Source organism: Lissotriton helveticus, chromosome 4_1 (assembly GCF_964261635.1).
Source record: "Lissotriton helveticus chromosome 4_1, aLisHel1.1, whole genome shotgun sequence".
NCBI lineage: Eukaryota > Metazoa > Chordata > Amphibia > Caudata > Salamandridae > Lissotriton > Lissotriton helveticus.
The window spans coordinates 165,740,666-165,763,335 of record NC_136063.1 but is presented as its reverse complement, the minus strand read 5'-3'; the positions used below and the strand labels follow the sequence as shown (position 1 = coordinate 165,763,335).

General features: G+C 47.6%; 1 protein-coding gene across 2 annotated transcripts in view; it reads left to right on the top strand.

Moving 5' to 3' along the window:
* LOC144828458 (ubiquitin carboxyl-terminal hydrolase CYLD-like) overlaps positions 1 to 22,670 on the top strand; it is a 677,169-nt gene that overhangs the window by 353,773 nt on the left and 300,726 nt on the right. For both annotated transcript variants that reach the window (XM_078686635.1, XM_078686637.1), the window contains one exon: positions 2,593 to 2,825. In XM_078686635.1, coding sequence (XP_078542761.1) covers positions 2,593 to 2,825 — 233 coding nt within the window. The remainder of the gene's footprint in view (positions 1 to 2,592; positions 2,826 to 22,670) is intronic.

Below are 22,670 nucleotides of genomic sequence, written 5' to 3'. Positions count from 1 at the left end.
ACAGAAATAAAAAAAGAAAATTGTCTCCCAAAGATCTATTGCAATCACAGTTGTGTGTTGCGCTGTTTGCAACTTGAATCTTTGATGCAGTGAAGTGATTGATGCGCTGTGATACGAAGAGCGTAACCGTGTTTTAAGAGTTGTTAATGCCTAAAAAAGAAGAGGTATTCTCATGAAGCTGTTAAATCTTAAGCTTTAGTTACTCTGGATCCCAAAACAAAAAAAAATAACTTGCTGTGTGAAATGAAAGAAAAAGGTCTTATCTATATTGAGATGGTTGGTGAAGTACCACTCTTACCACTCTGTTTCAGCACTTATGTTCATCTGCAATTCTGGCACCAAAGTTGGAAAAAACTATATTTTCTGTGCAGTGACATAATTAATTTATTAATTAATGAAGTTATTTATATATCTTTTTTTACAATTCACCCATTTAGTAATTAGTTTTAGTTTCATTGAGCTGTCTTCCATATGACCAAGGAGCCACCTTGAATACGATGCACTCTCAGGCCTTCTCTCCAGACTAAAGATCCAGGACATACAGGCTATGATACTGATGTTTCAGCTTCTGACCTGGGTCTCATTGAGGGTGAGGCAGGAATCTTCTATTCACTGATTCTTCACGTTGTGAAGAAATGCCATAGCTGTACCTTCCAGGGTGGTGGGTCTATGAATAACTCTGATCAAAAGGTTCTGCACCACTGAATTAGCATAATTCCCTTTCCATTGGAACATGGCATGATCATTGAGCAAGAGGCTAATAGGCCAATAAGTCTATTAGCCTCCTGCATCCTACTCAATGATAATGCCAGATAGCACATCTGAGCTTGCTGGTGGCATACGAAGTCAGCACCAGGGGAAACAGTCGCATTCCATTCAGCTGTCTGAGAGGACTGCAAAAGATCTACAGTGGTGCCTTCTCAACTGCTGTCGGACCAGCGGAAGACCCCTCTGTCTGCCCCACTTGATGGTGGCGACTGACGTGGAATCTTCTGAGTCGGGGAGGTCATGTTTGAGAAGTAGAAATCAGGGTACTCTGGTATCTGGCAGATGACCCGTCTCCACATCAACTTGCTAAAGTTGCGGGTGATTTGCTTGGTGTTAAAGACATTCCATCCTTGAAGGGAAGGCTGTGTATGTTCTCATGGACCGCACCACTGCCATATGGTACTGTAACAAACAAACTGGGGTGAGGTCTGGGTCCTGTGCCAAGAGGCTCTATGCTTCTGGAACTGGCTGAATCTTCAGGGCACTTCCCTGATGGTACACCACCTGGAAGGATCTTTAAATGCAGGGCAGACACTCATCCGATGACAGCGGCAGATCATGAATGCCATGTATCAGCCAGGTCCTATGGAAAGGGCATTATGCCAATTCAGTTCTGCAGACCCTTTTTATCAGAGCCATTCCGTAGACCCACCACCCTGTAAGATACTGCTATGGTATCTGTTCACAAGGTGAGGAATCAGTGGATAGAATTATCCATCAGAAGAACGAGTAACTTATCTTCATTAATGCTCTTTCTAGTAGATATTCTAACTGCAAATTCATCATCCCCCCTTACACCTCCCTGGTCTGTAAAATGTTTTTTTTCATTGTAACATGTCCCAATTTTTGGAATCCACAGACTTGTTCCTCCAATTCACCGATGGGCTGTGTGTCTGAGCGTGCAGACAGGCTTTTGCAAGGAAACTGCCTACCAGCTCCCAGGAGCACAGCTTTTTTTTTTAGATTTCCTGATCTAGTCTGGAACCTGGGGATAATCACAGGGTGCAGATTCTGCAGTTTCATATAGTATCCACCAGAAAGAGCATTACCAAAGTTAAATAGCTTGTGCGTTGAGTTCACATTTTCTACGCTTTTATGGCGAATAATTTCTTTCTTTCTGTTGTTCATGTTCTTAACACCTGTTAATCTGTTTGCTTTTGTCGTCTTCTTCTGGCACTCACTGGGTCATTTGTTTCACCCCTCAATCTCTGTCAAATTCGGTCATTCTCACACTGTTAGCCTCACTATTTTATTTTTGAACTTTCTGTTAAATTTTACCCTTTGAACCTTCTCTCTCAGCCCCTTCGATCATACACATTTTTTCTTCTTATCTGACACTCTTTATCACTGCCTGTGAGTCGGTGTAGAGGAGACAAATGGTGGAGAGAGGGTAAGAAAAATGACGTAAAAGAATGAAAGAGGTGTAAGGAGGAGTTAGTGAAAGGGAGAGTGCATGTATACATGCATAACTGACTATCAGATACTTATCTTTTATTTTGTGTTTTAGTGCTTTTTCCCCTACTTGTAATTTTCAAGCAATCATACCGTGACATGTCACTCTTGTGACTAATATGTTCTTACTTTTGGATGCCGGTGGTTCAGCAGTCTGTATGGTTGACAGCTTTATAAAACTTTTGGGATTTAATTAGCAATTTTGAAATGTGTAACAAATGTAATCAATATAAAAACACAAAGTTTTCATCATTAATATTTATTTTAGTGGTAGCAGTAGTAGTCATCATTAGCATAGTTGTTTTACGACCTTTGCTCAGCTTGAGAATTAAATTTCGCACTGATGCATATTTAACCTGCTGTTGTTATCAGGCATTTCAGCACTCGAAGCAGATTGCCACATGGACCATCAACACTTGAAGCAAACCAGTGTTGAACCTCACCGCGGAAGGATGGAAGCGCCCAGCTCTAGTTCTCCCTTTCCCTTCATGAGTTTGAACTCAATGGTGCAGATCAATTTAGCAAAAAAGGAGCCAGTGTCGGGGATCATCCGTTGGACTGGTCACTTGCCTAACTTGCCCGATTTGATGGCCGGAGTTGAGTTGGTAAGTAAAATGAAGTGCAAACATTGAAACTAGAATTCACTTTGGAGATGTTTGCAATGTTAAGCTTTGGTAATGTTAAGACCCATCATTGTCCATTTTTTAGGTCTCGGCTAGCCGCGCGAAGCGCGTCTCTGCCGAGAATCTTTTGTCGGCGTGTGTGCTTCCCAGGAGACACTCCTGGCCACGCCCAGGCGATTCCAAACTGGCACGCACACAAGTACGAGCGCTGCGCGAAGCTCTCACACAACACACGCATGCGCATACACAGAAACACACACAAGCGCACACGCACGCACATACATACAGAACCCCCCCACGCATACACACACGCACACACGAGTGCACCCCTCCCCCCTTTTAAACTTACTGTGGCAACCTGGGGTACTCCGCTCTCAGCACGGGCAGGCAGAGTTGACGCTGCGGCTCTTGGCAGCTCCGGCTCTTGGCAGCTCCTTTCGCGGGCTCCCTCTTGGTCAAGGGAGCCCCGCAACACGTGCGCAACCTCCTGTTGTCGGCCCCGGGGCTCTCCACCGCTCACAGGAGCCCCGGGCCGCTCGACGCATTTCCTCCGCCTGCCTCCTCTTCCGGTCAGGACGCGGCTCCGCCCCCGTCACAGGCGACCTTGCCTGACTTCCGGTGCGGCCGCGGCGGAATTCCGGGGGCAGTAAGAGTTATTTGTTTTTCAATGCTTTTTTATTTCCGTTGCACGTATTTATATATTTATTAACATGCCGGTTCTTAGTAAAGTACATGTCAAAGGCTAAGAAAAGTAGGTTATTGCAGTGAACTATATTAATAATGGCAAACCCTTGTTTTTCAATGCTGCTGTGAGTGTGCAGTGAGTGCAAAGTAGTGAGTGCAGAGTAGTGAGTGCAGAGTGAGTGTGCAGAGTAGTGAGTGCAGAGTGAGTGTTCAGAGTGCAGAGTAGTGAGTGCAGAGTAGTGAGTGCAGAGTGAGTGTGCAGAGTAGTGAGTGTGCAGAGTAGTGAGTAGTGAGTGCAGAGTAGTGAGTGCAGAGTAGTGAGTGCAGAGTAGTGAGTGCAGCGTGAGTGTGCAGAGTAGTGAGTGCAGAGTAGTGAGTGCAGAGTGAGTGTGCAGAGTAGTAAGTAGTGAGTGCAGAGTAGTGAGTGCAGAGTAGTGAGTAGTGAGTGCAGAGTGAGTGTGCAGAGTGAGTGTGCAGAGTAGTGAGTGCAGAGTGAGTGTGCAGAGTAGTGAGTGCAGAGTGAGTGTGCAGAGTAGTGAGTGCAAAGTAGAGAGTAGTGAGTGCAGAGTAGTGAGTGCATAGTAGTGAGTAGTGAGCAGAGTGAGTGTGCAGAGTAGTGAGTAGTGAGTGCAGAGTAGTGAGTGCAGAGTAGTGAGTGCAGAGTAGTGGGTGCAGAGTAGTGGGTGCAGAGTAGTGGGTGCAGAGTAGTGGGTGCAGAGTAGTGGGTGCAGAGTAGTGGGTGCAGAGTAGTGGGTGCAGAGTAGTGGGTGCAGAGTAGTGGGTGCAGAGTAGTGGGTGCAGAGTAGTGGGTGCAGAGTAGTGACTAGAGTAGTGAGTAGAGTAGTGAGTAGAGTAGTGAGTAGAGTAGTGAGTAGAGTAGTGAGTAGTGAGTAGAGTAGTGAGTAGTGAGTAGAGTAGTGAGTAGAGTAGTGAGTAGAGTAGTGAGGTGAGTAGAGAGTAGAGTAGTGAGTAGAGAGTAGAGTAGAGAGTAGAGTAGTGAGTAGAGAGTAGAGTAGTGAGTAGAGAGGAGAATAGAGAGTAGAGAGTAGAGTAGAGTAGAGAGTAGAGTAGTGAGTAGAGAGTAGAGTAGTGAGTAGAGTAGTGAGTAGAGTAGTGAGTAGAGTAGTGAGTAGAGTAGTGAGTAGAGTAGTGAGTAGAGTAGTGAGTAGTGAGTGCAGAGTAGTGAGTGCAGAGTAGTGACTAGTGGGTGCAGAGTAGTGAGTGCAGAGTAGTGACTAGTGGGTGCAGAGTAGTGACTAGTGAGTGCAGCGTAGTGGGTGCAGAGTAGTGAGTGCAGAGTAGTGAGTGCAGAGTGGTGAGTGCAAAGTAGTGAGTGCAGAGTAGTGACTAGTGGGTGCAGAGTAGTGACTAGTGAGTGCAGAGTAGTGACTAGTGAGTGCAGCGTAGTGGGTGCAGAGTAGTGAGTAGTGAGTGCAGAGTAGTGAGTAGTGAGTGCAGAGTAGTGAGTGCAGAGTGAGTGTGCAGAGTAGTGAGTAGTGAGTGCAGAGTAGTGAGTGCAGAGTAGTGAGTGCAGAGTGCAGAGTAGTGAGTGCAGAGTGCAGAGTAGTGAGTGCAGAGTGCAGAGTAGTGAGTGTGCAGAGTAGTGAGTGCAGAGTGAGTGTGCAGAGTAGTGAGTGCAGAGTAGTGAGTGCAGAGTAGTGAGTAGTGAGTGCAGAGTAGTGAGTAGGGAGTGCAGAGTAGTGAGTGCAGAGTAGAGAAGTGAGAAGTGAGAAGTGAGTAGTGAGTAGAGTAGTGAGTGCTGACTAGTGAGTAGTGAGTGCAGAGTAGTGAGTAGTGAGTGCAGAGTAGTGAGAAGTGAGTTGAGTAGTGAGTAGTGAGTGCAGAGTAGTGAGTAGTGAGTGCAGAGTAGTGAGTAGTGAGTGCAGAGTAGTGAGTAGTGAGTGCAGAGTAGTGAGTGCAGAGTAGTGAGTGCAGAGTAGTGAGTGCAGAGTAGTGAGTGCAGAGTAGTGAGTAGTGAGTAGTGAGTAGTGAGTAGTGAGTGCAGAGTAGTGAGTAGAGTAGAGTAGTGAGTGCAGGGTAGTGAGTAGTGAGTGCAGAGTAGTGAGTAGTGAGTGCTGAGTAGTGAGTAGTGAGTAGTTTAGTGAGTGCAGGGTAGTGAGTGCAGAGTAGTGAGTAGTGAGTGCTGAGTAGTGAGTTCAGAGTAGTGAGTAGAGTAGTGAGTGCAGAGTAGTGAGTAGTGAGTGCAGAGTAGTGAGTAGTGAGTGCAGAGTAGTGAGTAGAGTAGTGAGTAGAGTAGTGAGTAGTGAGTGCAGAGTAGTGAGTGCAGAGTAGTGAGTGCAGAGTAGTGAGTAGTGAGTGCAGAGTAGTGAGTGCAGAGTAGTGAGTAGTGAGTGCAGAGTAGTGAGTAGTGAGTGCAGAGTAGTGAGTGCAGAGTAGTGAGTAGTGAGTGCAGAGTAGTGAGTAGTGAGTGCAGAGTAGTGAGTAGTGAGTGCAGAGTAGTGAGTGCAGAGTAGTGAGTGCAGAGTAGTGAGTGCAGAGTAGTGAGTGCAGAGTAGTGAGTGCAGAGTAGTGAGTGCAGAGTAGTGAGTGCAGAGTAGTGAGTGCAGAGTAGTGAGTGCAGAGTAGTGAGTAGAGTAGTGAGTGCAGAGTAGTGAGTAGAGTAGTGAGTGCAGAGTAGTGAGTGCAGAGTAGTGAGTAGAGAGTAGAGTAGTGAGTAGAGTAGAGAGTAGAGTAGTGAGTAGTGAGTGCAGAGTAGTGAGTAGAGTAGTGAGTAGAGTAATGAGTGCAGAGTAGTGAGCAGTGAGTGCAGAGAGTAGTGAGTAGAGTAGTTAATAGTGAGTAGAGTAGTGAGTGCTGAGTAGTGAGTAGTGAGTGCAGAGTAGTGAGTGCAGAGTGCAGAGTAGTGAGTGCAGAGTGAGTGTGCAGAGTAGTGAGTGCAGAGTGAGTGTGCAGAGTAGTGAGTAGTGAGTGCAGAGTAGTGAGTAGTGAGTGCAGAGTAGTGAGTAGAGTAGAGTAGTGAGTAGTGAGTGTTATGTTATGTTATGTAACATTTTTAATGCGCACAGATGCTCCAGCGAAGGAGTGTCCTGGCGCAGGGAAAGGCAAACACAACACAACACTAAAACCAACAATAAAAAGCAGAACACTTAAAACAGGGGAAGTTTTTAAAACAGGAAAGTTTTCAAAGCCCTACGGAAGGATATCAAATCATCCAAAAGGCGGATTTCCAAAGGGAGCGCATTCCAGAGGAGTGCCGCTTTCACTCGAAAGGAGCGTCCCCCCATCCGACTAAGTCTGAACCGGGGAACAACCACCAAGGATTGTCCCAGGGAACGGAGTGAGCGAGTTGGCACATAGGGAGAAATCAATTTATTAAGCAACACAGGTGCCGACTCTCGAAGAATTTTAAAAACCAGGGTGAGGGCCTTAAATTGAATTCGCTTAGTCATCGGAAGCCAGTGTAAGGACCGCAAAGTGTTGGAGGTAGGGCAGGTCCGGGGCAGGCCAACCACCGCCCTAGCCGCAGCGTTCTGGACTCGCTGTAAACGAAGTATCTCTGCTTGGTTCGCTCCTAAAAGGAGTGAACTAGCATAGTCCAGGCGAGAAATAATCATTGCTTGAATGACCAGCTGTCTTGTAGGAGCATCGAAGAATTTAAGCAGGGGTCTTAGCCCGCGTAATACTCCAAAACAGCAGGCCGCCACTCTCTTCGTGTGAGTCACAAAACTTAACGTATGGTCAAGCCATACTCCCAAATTCCTGAGTTCCAGGGCAGGGGCTGGAGCTGTTCCCAGCTCAGAAGGCCACCATCCATCTCCCCAGAGGTCCGCATCCCTTCCAACGATCATCACCTCCGTTTTTGACGCGTTCAGCTGGAGACAGTTGTTATTCATCCAGCTGGCCACCTCTCTCAGTCCACTGCGGAACCTGAGGGCATCCTTCTTGGCATCCCCGCTGATCGTAACCGCCAGCTGAGTATCGTCGGCATAGGAAACCATGGTAAGGCCCCATTGCCTAGCGACGTCAGCCAGCGGTTGCACGTACAGATTAAACAGCGTGGGACTCAACGAGGAGCCCTGAGGCACCCCCAGGTCCACCGGATGGTATTTGGACTGAAAGGGAGGGGTGGCAACGCAGAAGGAACGATCACTGAGGAAGGAGCGGAACCACTGCAGAGCTGAACCACAGAGGCCAATGTCCTGCAGGCGGTGTAAAAGGATGCGATGGGAAACGGTGTCAAAGGCAGCGCTCAGGTCTAATAAAATAAGCGCTGCCGTTTGACCAGCATCCAATACAGCCCGCAGGTGCTCGACCATTGCCAGAAGGGCCGTCTCAGTGCTGTGACCAGCACGAAACCCATTCTGCACGGGATCCAGGACATTAGCTTGGGTCATATGCTCTGTGAGGGCCAGATTTACATGGGCCTCCATGACCTTGGCCGGCCAAGGGAGCAGAGATATAGGGCGGTAGTTTTCTGGTTTCAACGGATCCAAAGATGTTTTTTTCAGGATCGGGGAAACCACCGCTTGCTTCCACTTGGCAGGAACAAGGCCAGAAGTCAGGGAGAGGTTAATCAGAGAACACACTATTGTGCGCCCCTGAAAGGCAGCATCTCTGAAAAGGGCCGCTCTTACCGGGTCTGCAGGCGAGCCCGATTTGACTCGCAAGGCCCATTTCGCAAACTCCTCATTAGAAAGAGTTGGAAGGGAATGCAGCGATGGACAGTTACTGGAGCCGCTCCAGAGAATCACAGGTGGCAGTGGGCTTGGAAATGCCTGGTAGATTTTCTTAACTTTGTCCAGAAAGAAAGTGGCTAGGGCTTCGCAGTGGGAGATGGAACTATCCAACTGCGGCGGAACTCTCTTTGCCATCAGATCTTTTATGGTTTTAAAGATGGTTTTAGTGGGGTTAAGGCTGTTTCGAAATTCGGCTGCGTAGAACGCCGCCCGGGCCCTACATATAGCTCGATGGTAGAGCTTAAGTGAGGCCAGGTAGGCAGATTTCCTTTCGGCGTCATACGTCTTGCGCCACTCCCTTTCTGCCCGTCTACAGGAGGACTTCATGGCCCGCAGCGCACTGTCATACCAGGGGCTAGCCTGCCGAGGACTGGATTTACTGGAGATGATAGGTACCAGGGCATCAAGCGCCCTGGTAATCCAGTTACAGAACCGATCATAGCCCGAGGTAGCATTCAGCAGGGGACCCAAAGGTTCAGCACTCATAATGGAGTGAAGGTCCTCCAGCCTAAGTTTGTTCCAGTGGCGCCGAGGTATCTGCAATGGAGCTGGAATAATAGGGTTGGCAGGAAGGGGAAGCCAGGCAGACACCAAGTAGTGGTCAGACCATGCCACAGGATCAACTGCCACAACCTGGACATCCGAAAGAGTTGTGAAAAACGGGTCGAGAATGTGGCCGGCCTCATGTGTGGGCTGGGAGACAAGCTGGATCAGCTGCAAAGCCTCTAAGTCAGCCAAAAAACCACTGATGGCCGGGGACTCCAACCTGTCGAAATGAAGGTTGAGGTCGCCTAAGATCGAGAAATTGGCGCAGCCACTAGCCAGTAGGCTCACAGCCTCCGGAAAAGCACCTCTAAAAGCTACCTCGCTGCCTGGGAGGCGGTAAACAACCATCCCCGACAGCGAGAACTGGGGGCTGATGGTGACCTTAAACAGCGCGCTCTCGCAGCCAGCAATCTGCAAGACCGTCCAGGTACATGTGAAAGCAGATTTAATAAATAGAGCAATACCTCCACCTCTAGAATGGCGATTAGATCTAAAGCATAGGTAGCCCGGGGGACAGGCCAAATTAACTATGGCGTCATCCGTATCTTGAAGCCAGGTTTCAGTTAAAGCCAGCAGATCTGGTGTTTCATCCAAGATAAGGTCTGCCACAGATAAATAGTGCTTTACTAGAGATCTGGTATTAAGATTTAAAAATCGTAAACCAGGTCCCAGGTTACCAGGCGCAGAAAAGGCCCCAGGACGAGCTCGTAGAACAGGGGGGGTAGCAAGCTCGCGAATACCTGTAGGCCGGTCAAGCGACCACATATTACAGACACACTGACACGGGCCACATAACGGATGGTATGATGCAGCCGAGCAGCGTGGGAGGGAATCCCTGATGGCTCGTAGCGAGGCACTGGAATAAACAATCATCCTGGCAAATCAAGGTTGAGGGCATACAATAATCTAAAACAGTAAGTCCCCCGGCGTCCCGCGCGTACTTAGCGCGGACGGGCGCAGACGGGCAGACTCTGGCTCGACTCCGGCGCGAGTCAGGCGCGACCGCTGCGCGTCACCGCTGCGCGAGTGGAGTGAGCTTTAAGTAGCAGCTCACCTGGGCTACAGGAAGCGCTAGAGCGCTCAGGCAAATAGCGGAATGAGGCAGAGACCACCCCAAGATGGCGACCAAGCGACCAAGCGCCACGAGGAAGCTGTAAAAAACGGTAAGCTCTGCGCTAAGCGCGGTGGGGGCACTTTTTAAATGCAAGTATGTGGGTAATACTATACTACAGATAAAATCAAGGCTCACAAGAAAAAATTATGCACATAACAAAACGAGCATTAAAAATTGTAATATTAAGCGCAACACGCTTAAATAATAGCCAGCACAGTGCGCATGCAGGCGCCTTTCCCTAGACTGAGCGGCGAAAGAGCTCGCCTTAAGTAGCAGCTCACATGGGCTACAGGAAGCGCTAGAGCGCTCAGGCAAATAGCGGAATGAGGCAGAGACCACCCCAAGATGGCGACCAAGCGACCAAGCGCCACGAGGAAGCTGTAAAAAACGGTAAGCTCCGCGCTAAGCGCGGTGGGGGCACTTTTTAAATGCAAGTATGTGGGTAATACTATACTACAGATAAAATCAAGGCTCACAAGAAAAAATTATGCACATAACAAAACGAGCATTAAAAATTGTAATATTAAGCGCAACACGCTTAAATAATAGCCAGCACAGCGCGCATGCAGGCGCCTTTCCCTAGCAGAGTAGAGTAGTGAGTAGTGAGTGCAGAGTAGTGAGTAGTGAGTGCAGAGTAGTGAGTAGTGAGTTGAGTAGTGAGTAGTGAGTGCAGAGTAGTGAGTAGTGAGTGCAGAGTAGTGAGTAGTGAGTGCAGAGTAGTGAGTGCAGAGTAGTGAGTGCAGAGTAGTGAGTGCAGAGTAGTGAGTAGAGTAGTGAGTAGTGAGTGCAGAGTAGTGAGTAGTGAGTAGAGTAGAGTAGTGAGTGCAGGGTAGTGAGTAGTGAGTGCAGAGTAGTGAGTAGTGAGTGCTGAGTAGTGAGTAGTGAGTGCAGGGTAGTGAGTAGTGAGTGCAGAGTAGTGAGTAGTGAGTGCTGAGTAGTGAGTGCAGAGTAGTGAGTAGAGTAGTGAGTGCAGAGTAGTGAGTAGTGAGTGCAGAGTAGTGAGTAGTGAGTGCAGAGTAGTGAGTAGTGAGTGCAGAGTAGTGAGTAGTGAGTAGAGTAGTGAGTAGAGTAGTGAGTAGTGAGTGCAGAGTAGTGAGTAGTGAGTGCAGAGTAGTGAGTGCAGAGTAGTGAGTGCAGAGTAGTGAGTAGTGAGTGCAGAGTAGTGAGTGCAGAGTAGTGAGTAGTGAGTGCAGAGTAGTGAGTAGTGAGTGCAGAGTAGTGAGTGCAGAGTAGTGAGTGCAGAGTAGTGAGTGCAGAGTAGTGAGTGCAGAGTAGTGAGTGCAGAGTAGTGAGTAGAGTAGTGAGTAGAGTAGTGAGTAGAGTAGTGAGTAGAGTAGTGAGTAGAGTAGTGAGTGCAGAGTAGTGAGTAGAGAGTAGAGTAGTGAGTATAGTAGAGAGTAGAGTAGTGAGTAGTGAGTGCAGAGTAGTGAGTAGAGTAGTGAGTAGAGTAATGAGTGCAGAGTAGTGAGTAGTGAGTGCAGAGTAGTGAGCAGTGAGTGCAGAGTAGTGAGTAGTGAGTAGAGTAGTTAGTAGTGAGTGCAGAGTAGTGAGTGCAGAGTAGTGAGTGCAGAGTAGTGAGTGCAGAGTGAGTGTGCAGAGTAGTGAGTGCAGAGTGAGTGTGCAGAGTAGTGAGTGCAGAGTAGTGAGTAGTGAGTGCAGAGTAGTGAGTAGAGTAGAGTAGTGAGTTGAGTAGTGAGTGCAGAGTAGTGAGTAGTGAGTGCAGAGTAGTGAGTGCAGAGAAGTGAGTAGTGAGTGCAGAGTAGTGAGTGCAGAGTAGTGAGTAGAGTAGTGAGTAGTGAGTGCAGAGTAGTGAGTAGAGTAGTGAGTAGTGAGTAGAGTAGTGAGTAGTAAGTAGAGTAGTGAGTAGAGTAGTGAGTAGTGAGTGCAGAGTAGTGAGTAGAGTAGTGAGTAGAGTAGTGAGTAGAGAGTAGAGAGTAGTGTAGTGAGTAGTGAGTGCAGAGTAGTGAGTAGAGTAGTGAGTAGTGAGTAGAGTAGTGAGTGCAGAGTAGTGAGTAGTGAGTGCAGAGTAGTGAGTAGTGAGTGCAGAGTAGTGAGTGCAGAGTAGTGAGTAGAGTAGTGAGTAGTGAGTAGAGTAGTGAGTAGTGAGTGCAGAGTAGTGAGTGCAGAGTGCAGAGTAGTGAGTGCAGAGTAGTGAGTGCAGAGTAGTGAGTGCAGAGTGCAGAGTAGTGAGTGCAGAGTAGTGAGGTGAGTAGTGAGTGCAGAGTAGTGAGTAGTGAGTGCAGAGTAGTGAGTGCAGAGTAGTGAGTAGTGAGTAGTGAGTGCAGAGTAGTGAGTAGTGAGTGCAGAGTAGTGAGTAGTGAGTGCAGAGTAGTGAGTAGTGAGTGCAGAGTAGTGAGTAGAGTAGTGAGTAGAGTAGTGAGTAGTGAGTGCAGAGTAGTGAGTAGTGAGTGCAGAGTAGTGAGTAGAGTAGTGAGTAGTGAGTTGAGTAGTGAGTTGAGTAGTGAGTAGAGTAGTGAGTAGAGAGTAGAGTAGTGAGTAGTGAGTGCAGAGTAGTGAGTAGAGTAGTGAGTAGAGTAGTGAGTAGTGAGTAGAGTAGTGAGTAGTGAGTAGAGTAGTGAGTAGAGTAGTGAGTAGAGAGTAGAGTAGTGAGTAGTGAGTGCAGAGTAGTGAGTAGAGTAGTGAGTAGAGTAGTGAGTAGTGAGTAGAGTAGTGAGTGCAGAGTAGTGAGTGCAGAGTAGTGAGTAGAGTAGTGAGTAGTGAGTAGAGTAGTGAGTAGTGAGTGCAGAGTAGTGAGTGCAGAGTAGTGAGTAGAGTAGTGAGTAGTGAGTGCAGAGTAGTGAGTAGTGAGTAGAGTAGAGTAGTGAGTGCAGGGTAGTGAGTAGTGAGTGCTGAGTAGTGAGTAGTGAGTGCAGGGTAGTGAGTAGTGAGTGCAGAGTAGTGAGTAGTGAGTGCTGAGTAGTGAGTGCAGAGTAGTGAGTAGAGTAGTGAGTGCAGAGTAGTGAGTAGTGAGTGCAGAGTAGTGAGTAGTGAGTGCAGAGTAGTGAGTAGAGTAGTGAGTAGTGAGTAGAGTAGTGAGTAGTGAGTGCAGAGTAGTGAGTAGTGAGTGCAGAGTAGTGAGTGCAGAGTAGTGAGTGCAGAGTAGTGAGTAGTGAGTGCAGAGTAGTGAGTGCAGAGTAGTGAGTAGTGAGTGCAGAGTAGTGAGTGCAGAGTAGTGAGTGCAGAGTAGTGAGTGCAGAGTAGTGAGTGCAGAGTAGTGAGTGCAGAGTAGTGAGTGCAGTAGTGAGTAGAGTAGTGAGTAGAGTAGTGAGTAGAGTAGTGAGTAGAGTAGTGAGTAGAGTAGTGAGTAGAGTAGTGAGTAGAGAGTAGTGAGTAGAGAGTAGAGTAGTGAGTATAGTAGAGAGTAGAGTAGTGAGTAGTGAGTGCAGAGTAGTGAGTAGAGTAGTGAGTAGAGTAATGAGTGCAGAGTAGTGAGTAGTGAGTGCAGAGTAGTGAGTAGTGAGTGCAGAGTAGTGAGCAGTGAGTGCAGAGTAGTGAGTGCAGAGTAGTGAGTGCAGAGTGCAGAGTAGTGAGTGCAGAGTGAGTGTGCAGAGTAGTGAGTGCAGAGTGAGTGTGCAGAGTAGTGAGTAGTGAGTGCAGAGTAGTGAGTAGTGAGTGCAGAGTAGTGAGTAGAGTAGAGTAGTGAGTAGAGTAGTGAGTAGAGTAGTGAGTAGTGAGTAGAGTAGTGAGTAGAGTAGTGAGTAGTGAGTGCAGAGTAGTGAGTAGTGAGTGCAGAGTAGTGAGTGCAGAGTAGTGAGAGCAGAGTAGTGAGTAGTGAGTGCAGAGTAGTGAGTGCAGAGTAGTGAGTAGAGTAGTGAGTAGTGAGTGCAGAGTAGTGAGTAGAGTAGTGAGTAGTGAGTAGAGTAGTGAGTAGTAAGTAGAGTAGTGAGTAGTGAGTAGAGTAGTGAGTAGTGAGTGCAGAGTAGTGAGTAGAGTAGTGAGTAGTGAGTAGAGTAGTGAGTAGTGAGTAGAGTAGTGAGTAGAGAGCAGAGTAGTGATTAGTGAGTGCAGAGTAGTGAGTAGAGTAGTGAGTAGTGAGTAGAGTAGTGAGTGCAGAGTAGTGAGTAGTGAGTGCAGAGTAGTGAGTAGTGAGTGCAGAGTAGTGAGTAGTGAGTGCAGAGTAGTGAGTAGTGAGTAGAGTAGTGAGTAGAGTAGTGAGTAGTGAGTAGTGAGTAGTGAGTGCAGAGTAGTGAGTGCAGAGTGCAGAGTAGTGAGTGCAGAGTAGTGAGTGCAGAGTGCAGAGTAGTGAGTGCAGAGTAGTGAGGTGAGTAGTGAGTGCAGAGTAGTGAGGTGAGTAGTGAGTGCAGAGTAGTGAGTAGTGAGTGCAGAGTAGTGAGTGCAGAGTAGTGAGTAGTGAGTAGTGAGTGCAGAGTAGTGAGTAGTGAGTGCAGAGTAGTGAGTAGTGAGTGCAGAGTAGTGAGTAGTGAGTGCAGAGTAGTGAGTAGAGTAGTGAGTAGTGAGTTGAGTAGTGAGTTGAGTAGTGAGTTGAGTAGTGAGTAGAGTAGTGAGTAGAGAGTAGAGTAGTGAGTAGTGAGTAGAGTAGTGAGTAGAGTAGTGAGTAGTGAGTAGAGTAGTGAGTAGAGTAGTGAGTAGTGAGTAGAGTAGTGAGTAGAGAGTAGAGTAGTGAGTAGTGAGTGCAGAGTAGTGAGTAGAGTAGTGAGTAGTGAGTAGAGTAGTGAGTGCAGAGTAGTGAGTGCAGAGTAGTGAGTAGTGAGTAGAGTAGTGAGTAGAGTAGTGAGTAGTGAGTGCAGAGTAGTGAGTGCAGAGTGCAGAGTAGTGAGTGCAGAGTAGTGAGTGCAGAGTGAGTGTGCAGAGTAGTGAGTGCAGAGTAGTGAGTGCAGAGTAGAGAAGTGAGTAGTGAGTAGAGAAGTGAGTAGTGAGTAGAGAAGTGAGTAGTGAGTAGAGAAGTGAGTAGTGAGTAGAGTAGTGAGTGCTGACTAGTGAGTAGTGAGTGCAGAGTAGTGAGTGCAGAGTAGTGAGTAGTGAGTTAAGCAGTGAGTAGTGAGTGCAGAGTAGTGAGTGCAGAGTAGTGAGTAGTGAGTAGAGTAGTGAGTGCAGAGTAGTGAGTGCAGAGTAGTGAGTAGAGTAGTGAGTAGTGAGTAGTGAGTAGTGAGTAGTGAGTGCAGAGTAGTGAGTAGTGAGTAGAGTAGAGTAGTGAGTGCAGGGTAGTGAGTAGTGAGTGCTGAGTAGTGAGTAGTGAGTAGAGTAGTGAGTGCAGGGTAGTGAGTAGTGAGTGCAGAGTAGTGAGTAGTGAGTGCTGAGTAGTGAGTGCAGAGTAGTGAGTAGAGTAGTGAGTGCAGAGTAGTGAGTAGTGAGTGCAGAGTAGTGAGTAGTGAGTGCAGAGTAGTGAGTAGAGTAGTGAGTAGTGAGTGCAGAGTAGTGAGTGCAGAGTAGTGAGTGCAGAGTAGTGAGTGCAGAGTAGTGAGTGCAGAGTAGTGAGTGCAGAGTAGTGAGTAGAGTAGTGAGTGCAGAGTAGTGAGTAGAGAGTAGAGTAGTGAGTAGAGTAGAGAGTAGAGTAGTGAGTAGTGAGTGCAGAGTAGTGAGTAGAGTAGTGAGTAGAGTAATGAGTGCAGAGTAGTGAGTAGTGAGTGCAGAGTAGTGAGCAGTGAGTGCAGAGTAGTGAGTAGTGAGTAGAGTAGTTAGTAGTGAGTAGAGTAGTGAGTGCTGAGTAGTGAGTAGTGAGTGCAGAGTAGTGAGTGCAGAGTGCAGAGTAGTGAGTGCAGAGTGAGTGTGCAGAGTAGTGAGTGCAGAGTGAGTGTGCAGAGTAGTGAGTAGTGAGTGCCGAGTAGTGAGTGCCGAGTAGTGAGTGCCGAGTAGTGAGTGCCGAGTAGTGAGTAGTGAGTGCAGAGTAGTGAGTAGTGAGTAGTGAGTTGAGTAGTGAGTGCTGAGTAGTGAGTAGTGAGTAGAGTAGTGAGTGCAGAGTAGTGAGTGCAGAGTGCAGAGTAGTGAGTGCAGAGTAGTGAGTGCAGAGTGAGTGTGCAGAGTAGTGAGTGCAGAGTGCAGAGTAGTGAGTGCAGAGTGAGTGTGCAGAGTAGTGAGTGCAGAGCAGTGAGTGCAGAGCAGTGAGTGCAGAGCAGTGAGTGCAGAGCAGTGAGTAGTGAGTGCAGAGTAGTGAGTAGTGAGTGCAGAGTAGTGAGTGCAGAGTAGTGAGTGGAGTAGTGAGTGGAGTAGTGAGTGGAGTAGTGAGTAGTGAGTGCAGAGTAGTGAGTGCAGAGTAGTGAGTGCAGAGTATTGAGTGCAGAGTATTGAGTGCAGAGTAGTGGGTGCAGAGTAGTGAGTAGTGACTAGAGTAGTGAGTAGTGAGTAGAGTAGTGAGTAGAGAGTAGTGAGTGCAGAGTAGTGAGTAGAGAGTAGTGAGTAGAGAGTAGTGAGTAGAGAGTAGAGAAGTGAGTAGAGTAGTGAGTAGAGTAGTGAGTAGTGAGTAGAGTAGTGAGTGCAGAGTAGTGAGTGCAGAGTAGTGAGTAGTGAGTAGAGTAGTGAGTAGTGAGTAGAGTAGTGAGTAGTGAGTGCAGAGTAGTGAGTGCAGAGTGCAGAGTAGTGAGTGCAGAGTAGTGAGTGCAGAGTGAGTGTGCAGAGTAGTGAGTGCAGAGTAGTGAGTGCAGAGTAGAGAAGTGAGTAGTGAGTAGAGAAGTGAGTAGTGAGTAGAGAAGTGAGTAGTGAGTAGAGAAGTGAGTAGTGAGTAGAGTAGTGAGTGCTGACTAGTGAGTAGTGAGTGCAGAGTAGTGAGTAGTGAGTGCAGAGTAGTGAGTAGTGAGTTGAGCAGTGAGTAGTGAGTGCAGAGTAGTGAGTGCAGAGTAGTGAGTAGTGAGTAGAGTAGTGAGTGCAGAGTAGTGAGTGCAGAGTAGTGAGTGCAGAGTAGTGAGTAGTGAGTAGAGTAGTGAGTAGTGAGTAGTGAGTGCAGAGTAGTGAGTAGTGAGTAGAGTAGAGTAGTGAGTGCAGGGTAGTGAGTAGTGAGTGCTGAGTAGTGAGTAGTGAGTAGAGTAGTGAGTGCAGGGTAGTGAGTAGTGAGTGCAGAGTAGTGAGTAGTGAGTGCTGAGTAGTGAGTGCAGAGTAGTGAGTAGAGTAGTGAGTGCAGAGTAGTGAGTAGTGAGTGCAGAGTAGTGAGTAGTGAGTGCAGAGTAGTGAGTAGTGAGTGCAGAGTAGTGAGTAGAGTAGTGAGTAGTGAGTGCAGAGTAGTGAGTGCCGAGTAGTGAGTGCAGAGTAGTGAGTGCAGAGTAGTGAGTGCAGAGTAGTGAGTGCAGAGTAGTGAGTGCAGAGTAGTGAGTGCAGAGTAGTGAGTGCAGAGTAGTGAGTAGAGTAGTGAGTGCAGAGTAGTGAGTAGAGAGTTGAGTAGAGTAGAGAGTAGAGTAGTGAGTAGAGTAGTGAGTAGTGAGTGCAGAGTAGTGAGTAGAGTAGTGAGTAGAGTAATGAGTGCAGAGTAGTGAGTGCAGAGTAGTGAGCAGTGAGTGCAGAGTAGTGAGTAGTGAGTAGAGTAGTTAGTAGTGAGTAGAGTAGTGAGTGCTGAGTAGTGAGTAGTGAGTGCAGAGTAGTGAGTGCAGAGTGCAGAGTAGTGAGTGCAGAGTGAGTGTGCAGAGTAGTGAGTGCAGAGTGAGTGTGCAGAGTAGTGAGTAGTGAGTGCCGAGTAGTGAGTGCCGAGTAGTGAGTGCCGAGTAGTGAGTGCCGAGTAGTGAGTAGTGAGTGCAGAGTAGTGAGTAGTGAGTAGTGAGTTGAGTAGTGAGTGCTGAGTAGTGAGTAGTGAGTAGAGTAGTGAGTGCAGAGTAGTGAGTGCAGAGTGCAGAGTAGTGAGTGCAGAGTAGTGAGTGCAGAGTAGTGAGTGCAGAGTAGTGAGTGCAGAGTGAGTGTGCAGAGTAGTGAGTGCAGAGTGCAGAGTAGTGAGTACAGAGTGAGTGTGCAGAGTAGTGAGTGCAGAGCAGTGAGTGCAGAGCAGTGAGTGCAGAGCAGTGAGTAGTGAGTGCAGAGTAGTGAGTAGTGAGTAGAGAGTAGTGAGTAGAGAGTAGTGAGTAGAGAGTAGAGAGTAGAGAAGTGAGTAGAGAAGTGAGTAGAGAAGTGAGTAGAGTAGTGAGTAGAGTAGTGAGTAGAGTAGTGAGTAGAGTAGTGTGTAGAGTAGTGAGTAGAGAGTGCAGAGTAGTGAGTAGTGAGTAGAGTAGTGAGTAGAGTAGTGAGTAGAGTAGTGAGTAGTGAGTAGAGTAGTGAGTAGAGTAGTGAGTAGAGTAGTGAGTAGTGAGTGCAGAGTAGTGAGTGCAGAGTGCAGAGTAGTGAGTGCAGAGTAGTGAGTGCAGAGTGAGTGTGCAGAGTAGTGAGTGCAGAGTAGTGAGTGCAGAGTAGAGAAGTGAGTAGTGAGTAGAGAAGTGAGTAGTGAGTAGAGAGTAGAGTAGTGAGTGCAGAGTAGTGAGTAGTGAGTAGAGTAGTGAGTGCAGGATAGTGAGTAGTGAGTGCAGAGTAGTGAGTAGTGATTGCTGAGTAGTGAGTAGAGTAGTGAGTGCAGGGTAGTGAGCAGTGAGTGCAGAGTAGTGAGTAGTGAGTGCCGAGTAGTGAGTGCAGAGTAGTGAGTAGTGAGTGCAGAGTAGTGAGTAGTGAGTGCTGAGTAGTGAGTAGTGAGTGCAGAGTAGTGAGTGCAGAGTAGTGAGTGCAGAGTGAGTGTGCAGAGTAGTGAGTGCAGAGTAGTGAGTGCAGAGTGAGTGTGCAGAGTAGTGAGTGCAGAGTAGTGAGTGCAGAGTGAGTGTGCAGAGTAGTGAGTAGAGTAGTGAGTAGTGAGTGCTGAGTAGTGAGTAGTGAGTAGAGTAGTGAGTGCAGAGTAGTGAGTGCAGAGTGCAGAGTAGTGAGTGCAGAGTAGTGAGTGCAGAGTAGTGAGTGCAGAGTAGTGAGTGCAGAGTAGTGAGTGCAGAGTAGTGAGTGCAGAGTAGTGAAGTGAGTAGTGAGTAGAGAAGTGAGTAGTGAGTAGTGAGTGCTGACTAGTGAGTAGTGAGTGCAGAGTAGTGAGTAGTGAGTGCAGAGTAGTGAGTAGTGAGTTGAGTAGTGAGTAGTGAGTGCAGAGTAGTGAGTAGTGAGTGCAGAGTAGTGAGTAGTGAGTGCAGAGTAGTGAGTAGTGAGTAGAGTAGTGAGTGCAGAGTAGTGAGTGCAGAGTAGTGAGTAGTGAGTAGAGTAGTGAGTAGTGAGTGCAGAGTAGTGAGTAGTGAGTGCAGAGTAGTGAGTAGTGAGTAGAGTAGTGAGTGCAGGGTAGTGAGTAGTGAGTGCAGAGTAGTGAGTAGTGAGTGCTGAGTAGTGAGTAGAGTAGTGAGTGCAGGGTAGTGAGTGCAGAGTAGTGAGTAGTGAGTGCTGAGTAGTGAGTGCAGAGTAGTGAGTAGTGAGTGCAGAGTAGTGAGTAGTGAGTGCTGAGTAGTGAGTGCAGAGTAGTGAGTAGAGTAGTGAGTAGTGAGTGCTGAGTAGTGAGTAGAGTAGTGAGTGCAGAGTAGTGAGTGCAGAGTAGTGAGTGCAGAGTAGTGAGTGCAGAGTAGTGAGTGCAGAGTAGTGAGTGCAGAGTAGTGAGTGCAGAGTAGTGAGTGCAGAGTAGTGAGTGCAGAGTAGAGAAGTGAGTAGTGAGTAGAGAAGTGAGTAGTGAGTAGAGAAGTGAGTAGTGAGTAGAGAAGTGAGTAGTGAGTAGAGAAGTGAGTAGTGAGTAGAGAAGTGAGTAGTGAGTAGAGTAGTGAGTAGAGTAGTGAGTGCAGAGTAGTGAGTAGTGAGTTGAGTAGTGAGTAGTGAGTTGAGTAGTGAGTAGTGAGTGCTGAGTAGTGAGTAGTGAGTAGAGTAGTGAGTGCAGGGTAGTGAGTGCAGAGTAGTGAGTAGTGAGTGCTGAGTAGTGAGTGCTGAGTAGTGAGTGCAGAGTAGTGAGTAGAGTAGTGAGTAGTGAGTGCAGAGTAGTGAGTGCAGAGTAGTGAGTAGAGTAGTGAGTAGAGTAGTGAGTAGAGTAGTGAGTAGTGAGTAGTGAGTAGAGTAGTGAGTAGTGAGTGCAGAGTAGTGAGTAGTGAGTGCAGAGTAGTGAGTGCAGAGTAGTGAGTGCAGAGTAGTGAGTGCAGAGTAGTGAGTGCAGAGTAGTGAGTAGAGTAGTGAGTAGAGTAGTGAGTAGAGTAGTGAGTGCAGAGTAGTGAGTGCAGAGTAGAGAGTAGAGTAGTGAGTGCAGAGTAGTGAGTGCAGAGTAGTGAGCAGTGAGTGCAGAGTAGTGAGCAGTGAGTGCAGAGTAGTGAGTAGTGAGTAGAGTAGTTAGTAGTGAGTAGAGTAGTGAGTAGTGAGTGCTGAGTAGTGAGTGCAGAGTAGTGAGTAGTGAGTGCAGAGTAGTGAGTGCAGAGTGAGTGTGCAGAGTAGTGAGTGCAGAGTAGTGAGTGCAGAGTGAGTGTGCAGAGTAGTGAGTGCAGAGTAGTGAGTGCAGAGTGAGTGTGCAGAGTAGTGAGTAGTGAGTGCCGAGTGCCGAGTAGTGAGTGCCGAGTAGTGAGTGCAGAGTAGTGAGTAGTGAGTGCAGAGTAGTGAGTAGTGAGTGCAGAGTAGTGAGTAGTGAGTAGAGTAGTGAGTAGTGAGTAGAGTAGTGAGTGCTGAGTAGTGAGTAGTGAGTAGAGTAGTGAGTGCAGAGTTGTGAGTGCAGAGTGCAGAGTAGTGAGTGCAGAGTAGTGAGTGCAGAGTAGTGAGTGCAGAGTGAGTGTGCAGAGTAGTGAGTGCAGAGTGCAGAGTAGTGAGTGCAGAGTAGTGAGTGCAGAGTGAGTGTGCAGAGTAGTGAGTGCAGAGCAGTGAGTGCAGAGCAGTGAGTAGTGAGTGCAGAGTAGTGAGTAGTGAGTGCAGAGTAGTGAGTAGTGAGTGGAGCAGTGAGTGCAGAGTAGTGAGTGCAGAGTAGTGAGTGCAGAGTAGTGAGTGCAGAGTAGTGAGTGCAGAGTAGTGAGTGCAGAGTAGTGGGTGCAGAGTAGTGAGTGCAGAGTAGTGAGTAGTGACTAGAGTAGTGAGTAGTGACGTGAGTAGTGAGTAGAGTAGAGTAGTGAGTAGTGAGTGCAGAGTAGTGAGTAGTGAGTAGAGTAGTGAGTAGTGAGTAGTGAGTGCAGAGTAGTGAGTAGAGAGTAGAGAGTAGAGAAGTGTGTAGAGTAGTGAGTAGTGAGTAGAGTAGTGAGTAGAGTAGTGAGTAGTGAGTAGTGAGTGCAGAGTAGTGAGTAGAGAGTAGAGAGTAGAGAAGTGTGTAGAGTAGTGAGTAGAGTAGTGAGTAGAGTAGGGAGTGCAGAGTAGTGAGTAGAGTAGTGAGTAGAGTAGTGAGTAGAGTAGTGAGTAGAGTAGTGAGTAGTGAGTAGAGTAGTGAGTAGAGTAGGGAGTGCAGAGTAGTGAGTAGAGTAGTGAGTAGTGAGTAGAGTAGTGAGTAGTGAGTAGAGTAGTGAGTAGTGAGTAGTGAGTAGAGTAGTGAGTAGAGTAGGGAGTGCAGAGTAGTGAGTAGTGAGTAGAGTAGTGAGTAGAGTAGGGAGTGCAGAGTAGTGAGTAGTGAGTAGAGTAGAGTAGTGAGTAGTGAGTAGAGTAGTGAGTAGAGAGTAGTGAGTAGAGTAGTGAGTAGTGAGTAGAGTAGTGAGTAGAGTAGTGAGTAGTGAGTAGAGTAGTGAGTAGAGTAGGGAGTGCAGAGTAGTGAGTAGTGAGTAGTGAGTAGTGAGTAGAGTAGTGAGTAGAGTAGTGAGTAGAGTAGTGAGTAGTGAGTAGAGTAGTGAGTAGAGTAGGGAGTGCAGAGTAGTGAGTAGAGTAGTGAGTAGAGTAGTGAGTAGAGTAGTGAGTAGAGTAGTGAGTAGAGTAGTGAGTAGTGAGTAGAGTAGTGAGTAGTGAGTAGAGTAGTGAGTAGAGTAGTGAGTAGAGTAGTGAGTAGAGTAGGGAGTGCAGAGTAGTGAGTGCAGAGTAGTGAGTGCAGAGTAGTGAGTGCAGAGTAGTAAGTGCAGAGTAGTAAGTGCAGAGTAGTGAGTGCAGAGTAGTGAGTGCAGAGAAGTGACTAGTGGGTGCAGAGTAGTGAGTAGTGAGTGCAGAGTAGTGAGTAGTGAGTGCAGAGTAGTGAGTAGTGAGTGCAGAGTAGTGAGTGCAGAGTGCAGAGTAGTGAGTGCAGAGTGCAGAGTAGTGAGTGCAGAGTGCAGAGAAATGAGTGCAGAGTAGTGAGTGCAGAGTGAGTGTGCAGAGTAGTGAGTAGTGAGTGCAGAGTAGTGAGTAGTGAGTGCAGAGTAGTGAGTGCAGAGTAGTGAGTGCAGAGTAGTGAGTGCAGAGTAGTGAGTGCAGAGTAGTGAGTGCAGAGTAGTGAGTGCAGAGTAGTGAGTGCAGAGTAGTGAGTGCAGAGTAGTGAGTAGTGATTGCTGAGTAGTGAGTAGAGTAGTGAGTGCAGGGTAGTGAGCAGTGAGTGCAGAGTAGTGAGTAGTGAGTGCCGAGTAGTGAGTGCAGAGTAGTGAGTAGTGAGTGCAGAGTAGTGAGTAGTGAGTGCTGAGTAGTGAGTAGTGAGTGCAGAGTAGTGAGTGCAGAGTAGTGAGTGCAGAGTGAGTGTGCAGAGTAGTGAGTGCAGAGTAGTGAGTGCAGAGTGAGTGTGCAGAGTAGTGAGTGCAGAGTAGTGAGTGCAGAGTGAGTGTGCAGAGTAGTGAGTAGAGTAGTGAGTAGTGAGTGCTGAGTAGTGAGTAGTGAGTAGAGTAGTGAGTGCAGAGTAGTGAGTGCAGAGTGCAGAGTAGTGAGTGCAGAGTAGTGAGTGCAGAGTAGTGAGTGCAGAGTAGTGAGTGCAGAGTAGTGAGTGCAGAGTAGTGAGTGCAGAGTAGAGAAGTGAGTAGTGAG